Source organism: Pezoporus wallicus, unplaced genomic scaffold (assembly GCF_028554395.1).
Source record: "Pezoporus wallicus isolate ANWC-B61680 ecotype Strahan unplaced genomic scaffold, APGP_CSIRO_Pwel_v1 contig_5352, whole genome shotgun sequence".
NCBI lineage: Eukaryota > Metazoa > Chordata > Aves > Psittaciformes > Psittacidae > Pezoporus > Pezoporus wallicus.
Window position 1 is genome coordinate 1,597,827 of NW_026639660.1, and position 15,438 is coordinate 1,613,264.

General features: G+C 37.9%; 1 protein-coding gene across 5 annotated transcripts in view; it reads right to left on the reverse strand.

The window, feature by feature from the left end:
• Positions 1 to 464: 464 nt before the first annotated feature.
• STRN (striatin) overlaps positions 465 to 15,438 on the reverse strand; it is a 62,678-nt gene continuing 47,704 nt past the window's right edge. For 3 of the 5 annotated variants that reach the window (XM_057415431.1, XM_057415427.1, XM_057415430.1), the window contains 9 exons: positions 14,202 to 14,338; positions 9,721 to 9,896; positions 8,838 to 8,885; positions 8,076 to 8,197; positions 7,309 to 7,476; positions 4,971 to 5,111; positions 2,780 to 2,887; positions 1,393 to 1,479; positions 465 to 1,306 (listed from right to left, as the gene is read on the reverse strand). In XM_057415431.1, coding sequence (XP_057271414.1) covers positions 1,137 to 1,306; positions 1,393 to 1,479; positions 2,780 to 2,887; positions 4,971 to 5,111; positions 7,309 to 7,476; positions 8,076 to 8,197; positions 8,838 to 8,885; positions 9,721 to 9,896; positions 14,202 to 14,338 — 1,157 coding nt within the window. In that variant the 3' untranslated portion in view covers positions 465 to 1,136. Of the gene's footprint in view, positions 1,307 to 1,392; positions 1,480 to 2,779; positions 2,888 to 4,562; positions 4,713 to 4,970; positions 5,112 to 7,308; positions 7,477 to 8,075; positions 8,198 to 8,837; positions 8,886 to 9,720; positions 9,897 to 14,201; positions 14,339 to 15,438 lie in introns of those variants that run through there. The other 2 variants (XM_057415428.1, XM_057415432.1) reach the window with 2 other exon arrangements.

The following is a 15,438-nucleotide window of genomic DNA, read 5'->3' on the forward strand; positions in this document are numbered from 1 at the left end:
AGATAACTTAATCAATGGCATGATACGCTTAGTGAAGCGGACAAGTTAAAAAGCTGCAGAAATGGTGAAGCTGGGAAATACTCCTAGAAGTAGCAAAATATCTCAACTTGACAAAACTTTGTATAGTTCCCACCTACTGCACTAATAGGACTCATACAAAGCATCAGGTATAGGCTTAATCTTCAAAAGAAGTATTTCACTGTTACCCTTAATGCCCAGAATGATACCCTTTTTTTAACAGGAACGGAAAGAGGAGATGAACGTTTGATAGATAAGTTGTAGGACAGCTTTTTCAGAAAGCTTTGTGATAATTTCTTGTGCCAGATCTCCAAGAATAAACAGCATTATAAATCTGAATAAGTTAAATCTGCTACTACAGTATATACAGACTGTTTCAGTCTGTTGTTAATTGGGAATAGACTAAAGGCTCAGCTTCTAGCTACATGCTAATACAGTTTTAAAAAAAAATATATACTTTTTTTTGCAAACTAAATAATTCCTGTATAACACAGTAGATGCAACAGAAACGTTACTGCATTTTAATTTATGTTAGTAATTTGCTTTCCTTTAACTGCATTTATCTTAGGCTAGCAGCCACGTGGCTGAGATTAACTATCCATTACTGGTGTCTGAACAAGATCTACTTTATTAATACCAAAGGGATGACAAAGTGCCTCTCACATGCCACAGAAATGAGCATATGAAATGACACTTTTTCCAGGTGATTTAAGTACATTAAGATTCCTCAATGAGCAGCATCCTAGGAAGTTTCCCTCTTTTCCTACTCCCTGATGCAATTAGACCCCTTTTTTCCAGTACTCCATTTTATTAATAAGATAATACATAGACCTAGTTTCACCCAAGGCCTGCCTGGACGAAAATTCACACCCTCTGAAATAAAAGCATTTCTTTTGATTTTTAAGTAGTTGAAACTGAGAGTTTCCAAGCTCTCAGCACCAGCTGAGCTCACAGAAACCAGAACAAACTTCAATTTAGAAAACAGCACCCTGCAAAACTAAACACTTACAAACATTCTCTGAATTACAGGGCAGGGTAAGAAGACTCACACCCTCCTCTTCTCTTTTGTGCAGCTGGTTAAATATATACAAAGCTAGAGTTGAAAGGGAAGCACTCTGTCATACAAACACTTTAGCCAGGGCATCTGCTCCTGCACTGGCAATATAACATTTGGAGGGGTGGAATGCCACATCATGAATGGACTCATCAAATTTTTTACGATGAGCAGTAAATTCCTGGATGCAGGTCTTGCTTTCAAGATTCCACAAGCGAATTGAACAGTCATGACCTAAAGAAAGGGTAAACAGTTTTCTTTATAATTGTCAGGTCTGCCAACATTATGAGAAAAAGAAAATGAAATCTGAATGTACTTACTGCCAGACATCAAATACAAGCCATTAGGATCAACAGCTAAACTTGTAACTGCATCTAAGTGAGCTACCATGGAGTGGATCAGTTTTCCTTTGGAAAAAAGAAAAAAGAAAAATAATATTATTTTGGTAATTTTAGGTTATTTTCTGCAATCCACTTTGTTATCTGTATTCACTGCTTAAACCCTAACACAGCTCCTATTATAAATACAAGACCTTGTCCCATTACTGAATCATTAAAATTATGCAGTAAGTCATTCTTTTAATCATTTACAGGCCCAGGAGAGCCACAGTACCAATATCACTAGTTCTGTTAGATCTTTGTTTTATGTCTGCAAAACCACCATGAAGCCACAATCACTGTGCATGTTAAATATCTGCCTCTTAAATAAATTAAAAGAATTCAAGAGTAAGATCTTGACTGGGAAGAAGGGCAGGGGCTGAGTGTACTAATAAACAATGGATATAAGAATATAGGAAAATTTAGTCAACTCATGATGAATGTTTTATTACAACTTATTACAATTACAGGAATGAGTTCATGTTAAAAATATTAGATCATGGGTCAAATGTGAGGGTTTCATTGCAGGAGATACTTAAACAGGAAAAAAAAAAAAGAAGAGTACCCATTTTCTCTACTATTTTTTTCCAAAAATACATCATCAAACAGAACAGCTATTTCAGCTTTTTTCGCAGCTTTTATTGGTTCTTTCTTATTTTAAAATACAAACTTAAAATCAACAAGGATATTGAAAGATCTAAATTTAAGATAGCATGATCTGTCACAAACTAAAGATTATTATGATTTGATACCTGATTGATTATACCATTCCTAACAAAAAGTCTTTTAAACCCCAAGAAATTTATAACTAGACATCTCAGTGTGACTCTCACTACAAAAGCAAAAAACTGTTATAAGGTGTCCAGCTGTGTCTGCAGAAGTGAGAGAACTGAAGAAACACAGTGGATCAAAGTGAGAATAATGCCTACAAGGGAACTTCTACCTCCTAGGTATCAGGCAGAGTTCCTGGAAGCACTAAATGAGTGCCAGAGCTTCCTGCCCTCAGATCAAAATAACAGAGGACACAACAAAATAAACACAAAAACATTTAAGATTTTAAAAAAGCTGCCATTTATGTTAAAAACTGGTAACCCCCATACACAAGGCATTTTAAAAGAGAATGACACAGTTTCCTTATCACTGTGCCAATAAAGTTTTAAGTAGGCTGCCAATCTTTGGGCTCTACTGGTGCTGAGAGTTATCCTATTTGAGACTAGGGAATTCTTAACATCCCTCAGCATTTATGTAAATAATATTAATCATAATGAAATTCTGTTTACATTTGATGTTGTGCAGCCACTATGACTAGCACCTGCTGAAGAGAGCATACCTGTATTGTTGTCGTAGAATTTGATGTGTCTGTCTTCATGGGCAGTGATACTAATCGGAAGAGTTGGATGGCTGATGACTCTGTTTATCTGACATGAGGAACTGACTGCTAAGAAAAAACCCACATATCCCAATACATGTAAATTGCTAAGTTCTTTGAAAGATTGCTACTAAGAAATAATTATGCAATCAAACTTATTTGCAAAATAATTCTTACCTTTATGTAATGGGAACTCTCAGCTAGAACCTTCTGTAATGTGGTTTACTTTAAAATACTTTCCAAATTACACACACACACAGAGGCATACATAAGCCATATCTATGAGTGTGAATAGGAACAAGTAAGGTCCAACTTTTAGCCATGGTGTTAGATGGCTGCACCAGGCAAGAACATGAAGCCAAAAACTGAGTAAAAATACCTTATGTGAACTTCCCTACCTCCACATTCCTCTTGTCAAGCCCAACTTTTTTCATAACACACAGCCAATAAAATAAAATTAACACTGCAGGCAGTATGTTTCCAAGCAAACAAGATCCCATCTCTCATTCTCACAAACCAAAACCCACCTACTATTATCTAATACACATGGATTAAAATTGTTATTGAAGAAAAGAATGCTAGACTATTCATATGAGAGCAACTTTTGCTAGACTTCAAGAATCCTGAAATATCATATATATATACACATACACACACCACAGAAAAATTACAGGAGTTTTTTGATTAGAAATCTAGGCATTGCTGTGATGCAGAGAGTAGTGCAAGAACAGTCTTAAGAGGCACAGATTACCACAAAAACACAAATAGCCACACTGCAGAACATCAAAATATGGTTATCTTCCTTCATGTGGGAGTTGACTATATTTAGTTAAACTGCTGCCAAAGAACACTCATACTGTCTAATTTAAATTCTTACTAAAATAAACAAAATACTACTGCACAATCACTTGCTAGTAAGGTAGTAAAGACTTAAATTTACATCCTTCTATAAAAACCTGAACCGTCAAATAGTGTCAGCATCCACAGGACACTTAACAATTATGAAAGTGTAAATTAAGGAAAAACCACATTCATATTAAGAAACCCACCTAAAATTACTAAGAGGAAATGAGACTGCATTACAACCTGCTATCCTCACAGTTTTAACATGCCAAGCACAGTGAAGCTTATATATAGTGGAGGAGAAATGGGGAAGAACAAAGGTAACTTCCTTCCACTGAATAGAGAGAACTGATTTAGGACTGTTCTTTCAGACAGGGACAAATACGTGGGTTAAAAAAAAAAGAAATCCTATACAGTAAAGAGTTATACAACAAAGGGAGATGGCACTTTCCATTCCCTTTCATTAAATGAGAGTCATTTAACTATTTTAAAACAGACAACCGAAGCCAACAAGAAGGGCTTACTCCCTTTAAAAAAAAATAATAGTAGAACTGAGTGACATAAAACTTTTAGATGGAAGAATTATCAAAATTTTTAAAAAGACTGAAATCTTTCATTGTTACCAGGTTACCATTTTGGCCTGAATATGAAACCTCATGTTTCAGCTCATTCTGGTCTCTATCATACTGCCAGTTTCCTCTAAAACTTTTGATATTGGCCTCTGCCCTGATTCAAAGCATTATACAGGTGAATAGTCTTCCACTGAAGCTTTGCTTTTCTCATACAGTGAAAACTTCAACTAAAGCTCAACTGCAAATGAGCTAAAAGTGTATATATAACTCAGAAGAGGGATACAAAAATAAAAGAGGAAAAATAAAAATAAAAAAAGAATACATGCACACACTTCCACATTTTTAACAAATTCAGCTTTAGATTTTCCTGATATTACCTCTATCTTGCAATTCTGGACTAAAGAGAGAATGGAAATCTTGAAGCTGCTAAGATCACTGGGCTGTATTAGAGACCTGCACTTTTCCTTGTGCTACTGTTCCTGAAAGAGGAATTCAGATAGTGTGGGTTTGCTTCTTCTACCTTCTTTCAAAATTATGTGCACTCTTCTGAGATACCCACAAGGTCTGTTGTAGTAGTAGTACTTCACTGTCACATCTCAAATACAGCCTGTAACATAATTCATGTTATAATTTAGCACAACACTGCCTATTTGTTCCTTAACACCAAAAATACTACCAACAGTATCAACCTTAAACAAGCAATTTTTTGGGGGACTGGTTTTTAATTCAATACATACTAGTATCCATACTGGACTCCAGGGTAAGAATTCGCTGCCGTGTCTCCATGTTAAAAATGCAAGTGTGTCCACTGTTAAATGATGCTACCATCAGACTTGGGTCACTGCTCACAAGATCTACTGATGAAGGGATTCCCATTTCTGGAAAAAAATGTAGATAATCTTTTCATAATATTTACTTGGTGTAGAGAAAACAACAGAAAAGCCCAGCAAAACAAACAAACAAAAAACCCCACCCAGTAAGCACTTTAATATCAAAAGGTCTATATCAAATATCTATGAAAAGAAATGTTGCTATATTATGCCAATCTAAAGACTGCCCACTTTAATCACTATTGTAATCCTATTTCTCTGACATGCATATCAACAACGTTTTTCACTAAGATGCTGCATCTGGAACTGCTGCTGGACAAAAATCTATTTTGAAACTAAGAGTAAGAACTCTCTGCCTCCTTTTCCTTCCTTTAACTGTAAAGGCAATTCTCAAACACAGCTCCATTGCATCAAGTAAAAGGGTGTGAAACTGAAGTGGTAAAACTACTGGCAGGACAGATGATTAACATTATTGTTAACCTGGGCAAATTCAGATCTTAAAAAATACCCAAAGCTTTCCAGATGCAAAGTTTATAAGCTGATATCTGTCAGCATGGAAAGTTACATGAATACAAAATAAACTCATATTATAAAGCCTCATCCATCCTGCCTGTTATGGTATACTTCCAATCTCTTTACACTCTAGCTATCACAACACTACAGGACAGAAGGCCAAATCAGCAGAGCTTAGGTATAGGAAATATCACTTCAAATTTTTCTCCTCGACTGTCCTGTTCACCACATGCTATGTGAAAGAAAAGTGGCTGCAACAAATGCCAGAAGGAAGATGAGGAAGAGGTGGAGAGCGAGACACTGAAAGTTAAGCAAGTTAATGTCCATAGATCCATGTAACACAAGAATATCATCACCTCTCTCTAAATCTGAGATTCATGGGAGAAACATCTCTCTTGTACACACAGCCTCAGCAACGTTTGCTCAGGAATGGTGGTACATATCTACAGTACTTCAGAAACAGCCCAAAGGATTTGTGTGAGATGAGAAGAAAATGCGTATTTTTTGAAGTGACCTTTTCTACCACTGCCATGCCTGCTTACCTCCAACTTCCTGGTAAGCCTACAGTGGTTAATCTAAAGGATTTACGTGACAACTGCTAGCTTTTTCAGAGTTTCAAAGCTCTCCATAAGCCATAGGAAAGCTCAGTTTCAAAGGAGGACCCCTGAATTTCAACAACTGGGTTTCATTCCAGTTGAATGAAAGGCAAGACTGCTTCCCCTGTCCCCTTAATTTAATAATTAACAGACAAATAAAAAAGAAACAAATAAACAAACAGAAACCCAGAACATACAGACAAAACGGACTACCAGTGAGTTTTCAAAGTAGACAAGTAGACAATCTAGCAGCAAACCAGCTGTGTTTTTCACAGACCCTGCAAACCTTTTGAAACACAGTTCTGCAAGAACTAAAATGCATGAAACGTTTCTATTTTGCTTAGTCTATTTCAGCACATGGCACATGCAATGGCAAATCTGACAAGGTTTACACCATAATTCAGTAAGACAGTTCAGTTATGCTGAAGTTTATTTTGATCAAAGTTGTTCTGAAGGGCCAAGGAACTGACTCCGTTCATGGGTTGCCTTTAGGACCATCAGCTCTAAGAGATCCTAGCAATGTCAACAGGCTCATTCTAGAACACTTAAGACAGTGACTTCAAGAAAAAAGGCTCTAAACAATAAGATTTTGATTTTTGCATGACATTTCAGTAACTAAATCCAAAGGAGTAAGTTTTTTCAACTACTAGTGTTTAAGATGACTAGGTTATTGCAATTTAGTTAACGCACAAACTCAGAAATTCAACTGGAATCCCTCTGTTAGAGGCACAAGGAAGGAATCTGGAAGGTACAATGACAATGGCCAGAGCTGAAGCACTGGCTACTCCAAACCTCTTTTGAGGGAAGAGAAGGCTTTTTATTATGAACAAATCAAAAGCAAGAGCTTAATGGAAACTCAGTTTGAATGAGACCGACAGAGTTAATATACTATACTCCACAGTTCTACTAACATCAGCAGATTATCTGCAGTTGGCTTTTAGATGTATGTCATCATTCCACTGCATGTAGGTATCCATTCCACTGGTGCCAAAGAAGGACCCAAATTTACTCTTCCCCCAAAACAATCATAAAGATAAAAAATCCAGCAAGAGCAAGAATTTCTATTCCATAGCAAAAAACTATGGCAGTCTGCACAGTGATGCTCATGAACTTCAAGGTAGGGCAATTTTCTGTACCTTGATTATCATTAAATATATTGAGAGCTGGAGCAATTTCTGTAGCTTTCCATAGACGTATAGTGCCGTCTGCTGAACAGGAGAGCAGACGCTGGTGTGCTCCACTGTAAACCAGACCCCACACCGCATCTGTATGGCCCACAAAAGCACCTCTTAGAACAGAAGGATCTGTGAAAAAAACACAGCAAAACACATTTCAAAACAAGATTTGAATTAAATCAATAGCTGTACCTTGTTGTTGTTCATGGATCAACCTTAAAAAGCCAACCATAAAAAAAAAACAAAAGAAAACAAAAACCCCAAGACCAGTATAATTACAGAGGTCACATCATAACAATACAGAACTCTCAGTTATGAATTTCATCATCATACATGGCATTCACTTATCCAATTTAAAACTAATGGAACAAACCAATGTTTCAGCAGAAGGGACAGTATCAAACTTGGCAAAATACTCCTGGATTTTAAAGTTCACTTTCAAACAACCATTAATGGCACATCAGTTCCTTTCTTCCAAAAGCCACCTTTAAGGAAAACTGCATCTGAAGCTACAAGGACTGAACATTAAAACACACATTTGCTGGTCTGCCAAGTAGCAGGTTTAGTCCTGTACTTTTTCAACCCAGCATCAATATTAAAACAAAAATTTACTTAAAGTGATTGAAGTCAACATTATCTTTTCAAAGAAGCAAGTCATACTGTTTTAGCCACATAACATTAATGCCACTAAATATATCATTTCACTGGTGTGTGTGACAGCAACGTACCGTAAGAGTCATAGGGGTCAATGTTTGGGTTAGTTGTATTCCAGCCATGGATGAGGCCATCTGTTCCCCCACTATAACACTGTTCTCCATTACTGCTCATCACCACACAGAGCACTGGTCCACTGGAAGAAAGCCCCGCAAAAGAAACATTGATTATTAATGTTTTCGTTATATGTAAAGCAATGTCAACAAACTGTTAAAATTTCCCTGTTAGATACAATTCACTTGCTGCATGGACTGCAACAAAAATACTGCACAGTTAGATCATATGTTACAACACTTCCCACAGAAAAACCTTTGTGATATTTGATAACATATCTGCAACTTGGACAATTTAATCATTGTGCACATGAAATATGATAAGTGTCACACTTTCAAATACAGGCTGTGTTATTTTGCGTAAACAGTTTTTTTCCCCTTTTTTAAAGATGTAAGGCTCCTTCGTGAAATGAGTTCAGTAGATTCACTGCCAACAGCTTCATTCTACAAATGCACATATCTGACAAAAAGAACACCTAATCAAACTTGAACTGTATAATTTGTAGGCTTTTCTTTTTAAAACTGTGGTGTACCTAGCTCCAGATATAAATAATTGTGCACAAAGGAGATGAACATCTGCAGATATTTTAAATAACACGGGAACTAAAAGCTCCACATAAAATCACCAGTTGACAAGGTGGGAACTGCATAAAAAAAAATAAATCTGCATTTAAAAATCATGTATTTCTCAAAATATGACAAGCTTTCTGAGGAAATACTCACTTATGTGCTCTGAAGGTATATATTGGCTCTACATCAAGAGACGCACTCCTAAATGAAGTACAAGAAAGTGTTAACGATCTGACACAATGCATTACAAAAATATGCAAGAACAGCTAAGTTCTTAAAATCACTGCAGTGTTGAAGTGTTTCTCCCACAACTTCCTCTCCCAACATGATTCTTCGTATGTCTAAGAATTCTTTACATTCTTTCAAAATATTATAGGATTCGGTTGGTTGGTTTGATTTTTTGTTTAAAGACCTTCAAGGTAGAGAGTCCACAAACTCTCAAGACCAATCAAACCAGTAGTTAGGTATGTCAATGGAGGGGGAAGCCCACACGCTTTGTTCAGTCCTCCTAAAAGGTATGATGTACTCCCTTACTATATTAGGGCTGCTGAAAATTTGCTCTCATTTCTGAAAATTCCCACTAACACACAAGAGACAGTGTACAAAGGAACCTAGCAATATCTCAGTCAAAGCTGAAAGGTGTACACATGTAAATGCATATATATGTATATACATACACATGCATATATATAAAACTGCATTTTTATACATTTATACACACATGCAAGCACACTAACAGGCCACATCCAAATATTTTCATTAGTATATTAATTTTCCATGTTATCAACATGGAAAATATTAAAAAAAGTAAGTGGTTTTCATTTTTACAAACAAAACACATTCACAAATACACATGGATTTCTTCTGGCACTCTTTAAAAGTCTCAATCCTCTCTAAGAGCTTGTTTTCCTACTCTTCACATTCAAGGAACAATTTCCATTAAATCCAAGAGCCATCCAGTGAAGTGGAATCTACAATATTTTTTTCTTCTTTATAAATGAAAATGATTTTTGAAACAAAGTAAAAACATTCTTACTTTTTTGCTGGGGCTGTTTTTTGTAAATTCCACATTTTTAATGTATGGTCCTCTGAAGCTGTTATTAAGACTGGTTCAACCGGATGAAAAGCGAGACCTCTTATTCCATCAAAGTGACTTCTTAATGTGAATTTGGGGTTCCAAGTCTTTCTCAGTGCATCCTTATTGTTTGCTATCTAACAGAAAAAAAACATGCCAAACTTGTAATTAATCTGGAAGGCACAAGGAAAGGGAAAAATGAGAAATTTAGTTTGGCATTTTCAGAAGATGTCAAATTACTTCACCCACTTTTCATAACAACCAGCTCTTGAGTAACGGTCCATTTGTAACACTGATCAGGCAATTCAAAATGAGAACAAACACAGATGTATTCCACAAAGGCAACAAGTAATGTCAAGTCCACAGCAATAAATTCTGTGCAAATCTGAAATACTCCACATGCCTGTTAAGTTACACAATTTAAAAGCTGAGAAGTACCTTTGTGACCGATACTGCTGTGAACTCAGTTTGGTATCTGAAATTTGTCTATACATACTGGATCATTCGTTAAACGTTGGGCCCGACTCAAGCAAGCTGTGGTCCCTGAATATCCAAAGTACCACTGACATGGCATCTCTGAAATAAAGATCTAAGAGAAACAGAGGAGTGTCTGGCAGCACACAAAGGAACACAACCTAACTTACACACCTAAGGCAACACAAGCTCTCTAATAATGCAAGACGAGTAAAGCTTGCCAGAAAAAAAAAAAGACTTTTGGCTACACACTGTAACTGGAAAGCAGTAAGTTATCATATATACAGACACAATTATTTGGCAATAAATGCATTTTAGCAGATCCAAACAGAAAGATCATTAAAAAAAATAAATAAAAAAAGTTATTTCAACATTGCTCCTCTGAACAAACGTTGACTTGAAATGCTAAACAGAATTTTATCACTCTGACAGTCAACACTGCTGTAGTTGAATTTACCATCTCATAACCACTCTGATAGTGGTTATGGAAAACCAGGAAAACAAATAATTGTAATGCAAATATTGATGATTTCATTATGTTGAAAGCCACAGATAATCCCAAATGATCTTGTATCATTAACTGCAAGTAAGAGACAACTGTTTTGAGCCACTTCAGCACTCTACATTCTGGAATGTGGGGCAGGGTGATGTTGGTTAAGAACAGAACTGCCTTTTCTTAAATTCTGTTACTTTCATATTTAATAATAAAAACATAATTCAATTAAGAGGTTCTATTGATTTTAAACAATGAGAAAGGAGTCGTAACAAACAGCATGTTTAGCCTCATCATATTTCTTAGTAATTATGCACTGTCTTGCTCAGGAAGACAAGTCAATTTCTTTGCCAGTTTACCGAGCTGAGTTGGCTCAGTGAGGGAACAGACAAATGCCTGAGCTGGTGTGAGGATGAGGCAGGACTGCAAAGTCAGCAGCTCTGGCAGATTTTCTGGAGATTGGCCAAGAATGTCTCAGCTAAAAGGGTACAAGACATACAGAGTATTAACAGATACCTGGAGAGTAATTTGGCAACACAGACACCTAATGCCCATTAGGTAATGGAGGGAACCCTTCCTGCCCTCCAGCTCCCATACCAGCAGCACAGGTCCTGCATCACATCTGCGAAAGCCACGAAGACACCTCAGATGGCCTAACAGTGCATGCCAGTGCTAGCAGTATAATATTCTCCAATTGCTTCAAAGATGTTCTTCCAAAGGAGTCCAAGATTATTAGTTTATAAATCAGGAAGTTGATGGAGTGCAGTACCAGCCAGCAGCATAGATGAAATAGATCCCAGCCCTGACACACCACCTGTCTGGCTGCACCATCACTTCTCTTCACCCACCAGTCTCTCACAAGCTGCGAGAAGCCGGGTTACTAATGCAGCAGCCAGCCTCGTTTTCTCTCTCCCTACTAAAATACAACAGTGGGGTAATCTGAGACTTGAAAAGCTGTTGCTGGGGGTGGTGTGTGCTTAACCCCAAAATTAGCACCTGATATGGATTTACCACTAATAGTAATATTTGTGTCTATACAGACAACTTGAAAACTCCAGAGACAGCAATGATATGCAAGTAGGGTTACAGATACATGTCTTGTTCAGTTGCAGGAAATCAAGCAGCAACCTACTGCAAAGTCCCAAAACTCCAACGCAATATATATTAAATGAAATGATTCTGTCGTTCTCATGTACACTACTCAGCCTATTATAATCTTATGAAGCTTCTTAATCTACTCAGAAGACTAGTCAGAAAACCAGAACCAACCAAAGTGAACATTTGTTAGGACAACAATATATAAAAGAAGGAAAAAGAAAAGATAAACTTGAGAGTATTGGCTAGCAAGCTGGAAAATTTAATCTTGTGAGACATTGTGAAAACTTACCCACCAGATGAAAAAAATTATCTTTTAAGTAATAAATTCATAATTTCTCTTACCAGGTGAAAATCATTCTTTAATCTACAGACAGCCACCGCAACATGCAAAAAACTCAAGCCATTAAATGAGGCTGCCATGGTTTAGAAGAATCTAGTAATAGTGTCAGTGGGACAAAAGGGACTGAAATAGGAAAGTATCCGCAGCTCTTGAGAGCAAACACATTTAAAGACCAATTCACATGAATCTTTCAACTTCACTCTCCATATGATTCAAAATTGCCACTTAAAAGATGTCCTGGGTTCAGCAGTAGCAGTCATGTTTCTCCTCCTTGGTAGCTGGTGCAGTGCAGTGTTTTGACTTTCGGCTCGGGAACAGAGCTGATAGAGATGTTTTGGTTTGGCCAAGGACTTTGTGAGCCTCATGCTCTGCCAGGGAGGAGGGGAAGCTGGGAGGAAGCAGAGACAGGACACCTGACCCAAACTGACCAAAGAGGTATTCCATACCACAGCACGTCATGCCCAGGATGTAACTGGGAGTTAGCCGGAAGGGCTGGGAGACTGCAGGGTTGGAGGAGGTATCGGTCGGAGCTTGGTCGGGCTTGGGGGGCGAGTTATCGGTCAGCGGGTGGTGAGGTGTTGTATTCTGTTCCCTTGTTATTTCCTTTATCATTATTATCATTGGTGGTAGCAGTAGTGATTTGTGTTATACCTTAGTTACTAAACTGTTCTTATCTCAACCCGTGGGAGTTGCATTCTTTTGATTCTCCTCTCCGTCCCTCCGAGAGCAGGGGGAGGGCAAGAAAGGGGGGGAAGTGAGCGAACAAATTACCTGACTGGGTTTAAACCACGACAAAAGAAAATACTAGATTTACACTAATCCTATCTGATTCACATTTGGCAGCTAGAAGAAAGTATTAAGCAGTCCAAAATAAAACCACATCATGTTATTTGTAAGCTAGCTACACATACAGTGAAATTTGAAATGGAAAAACTAGCCTTTCATTTTTCTTCAATAAAGAGCACAGTGACAGAAGCAAGAAGCTTTGTAAATAACTCTTTTTAAACTGTCAGCACTAGAAAAAGGTAAGAGTTGAGGTAAGCATGACTATGAATTCCTGACCACAGGGCTTCATAAAGGCATTTAACAAGTGAACAAACAGAAGTCAATATTCTCAAGTGTGGGCTGCAAGCACACATTACTGGGTTATGTTGAGCTTTCTGTCAGCCAACACACCTCAAGCCCTTCTCACAGCTGCTCTCAATCCACCCTCCATACAGCCTGTATTTGTGCTTGGGACTGCCCCGACCCAGGTGCAGGACCTTGCACTCAGCCTTGTTAAACTTCACAAGGTTTGCACTGACCCACCTCTCCAGCCTGTCAAGTTCCCTCTGAATGGCATCCCTTCCCTCCAGCATGTCAGCTGCACAATACATCTTGGAGTCACCAGCAAACCTGCTGAGGGAGCACTCAATCCCACTATCCGTGTCACCAACAAAGACATTAACTCGCTTCAGTACCACCTCCTATGCAGTACTTTTTCCCCCAGTGTCCAACCTGAATTTCCATAAGTTGCTACTGTTTCCTCTTAACACCTGGCACTATGGAGAAGCTGGGCTCTGTATTCCTTGTAAGCATCTTTCCAGTACCTCTAGGTTACTACTAGAGCACTCATAAGCCTCCTGACAACTGAACAAAACTAACTCCCTTAACATCTCCTCAACAGGAAAATGCTACTGCACTCCCTCCAGTTTCTCTACAACCCTCTTGAAGTGAAGAATCCCAAAACTGCATTCAGTTATGGCCTCACCAGCGCCCTGCAGAGGGGACATTAACTTCCCTTAATCTGGTGGCCATGCTACTTCTAATTTTGCTCAGCATCACTGGGGTTACAAGTACACAGCTGTATCTCTATCAGAGAGCTTTAAGGCTGTTATGTATGGGAAGAACAGATATGTCAAGTAAAAATTTGTGACATTCTCTGGCAGCATAATTTTATCAGGGAAATGTTTTCTGCTGAGTCTACACACATGTAACTTGCATCTGCCTTCAGCAAATAGACAGTAGAACCTTGAGTTTCTACTAATAACCACTTACATCGTAAGTCAGTGAATCTGCCTCATTGGCTACTGTAAGGCCTGCCAGTTCTCCAAGACCCAGCTCATTTTCAAGGGCTTCATCTGTTCCCATAATAAAAGATTTCCCTGAAGAAGGAGGGAATGTTAAAGCTTCCACTGCAAGAAAACAAAACAAAGCAAAAAAATCCTGAAACATGGGTTTATAAAAGACTGATTAATAAAATCATATTTTCCACTTCCCAAATACTAAACATCTCAAGTAGCTGAGGGCAAGAACATACAAAAAAACGCATAAAAAAATAACCATTCTAGAGATAATCACTGTACTTACCAATAAACAATACCCTCTGAACATAATACTTACACTTCAGGTGTGCATGACTCAAGACATTAAGTGTAATTAACTACAGGAGGGAAGAGTATCACAGTATCACAGTATGCTAGAGATTGGAAGGGACCTCAAAAGATCATCTAGTCCAATTCCCCCTGCCGGAGCAGGAACACCTAGATAATGTTACACAGGAATGCGTCCAGGTGAGTTTTGAATGTCTCCAGGGAAGGAGACTCCACAACCTCCCTGGGCAGCCTGTTCCAGTGCTCCGTCACCCTCACTGAGAAGAAGTTTCTTCTCAAGTTTAAGTGGAAAAGAGTACACTATCATTCACCTGTATATAATGCAAAAGGAACACAGAAAAGTTCAGGCCCTTCCCTAACTCTGCTATAAAATATGCAAATAGGCTCTGGGGAAGTAGCAAACAGGTAGACAGGAATAGCTGGTGAGAGCAGCTGGACTCTTCTTCCTAGCACCATGTCCACACATATCCAAAAGCATGTCTACAATGCAATCTTCTGGACATGAAAGACTTCACTCAATTTTATACATCTTTTGTCTCAAATTACAAGGGTTTTCAGTAAATTTAATTTTTTTTCTCCTTTAGCTCCATTGTAAATACAAGCCTTGGCAAATACCACTGCTACCAAGGAGAGAGAAAAGGAAACACCATCTCATTCTGTGTCTTATTTAGTCTAACAGCACCTACTAAGCTCAAACCAACCAAACTAATGCTTTACAAGGAATAGCCTGATCTGTTCAGGCTGCTTCCCCACCTTGTCCCCAAAGTCATCAGGTTCAGATGCTATTCAGTTCTCCACCAGCATAAAATAACTTAACCTTTCCATGCTCTTTCCACTCCACATTTACACTACTATCGAGTGTCCTGTTTGCTTTCTATTATTTTTTTTAGAATCAAATAAAA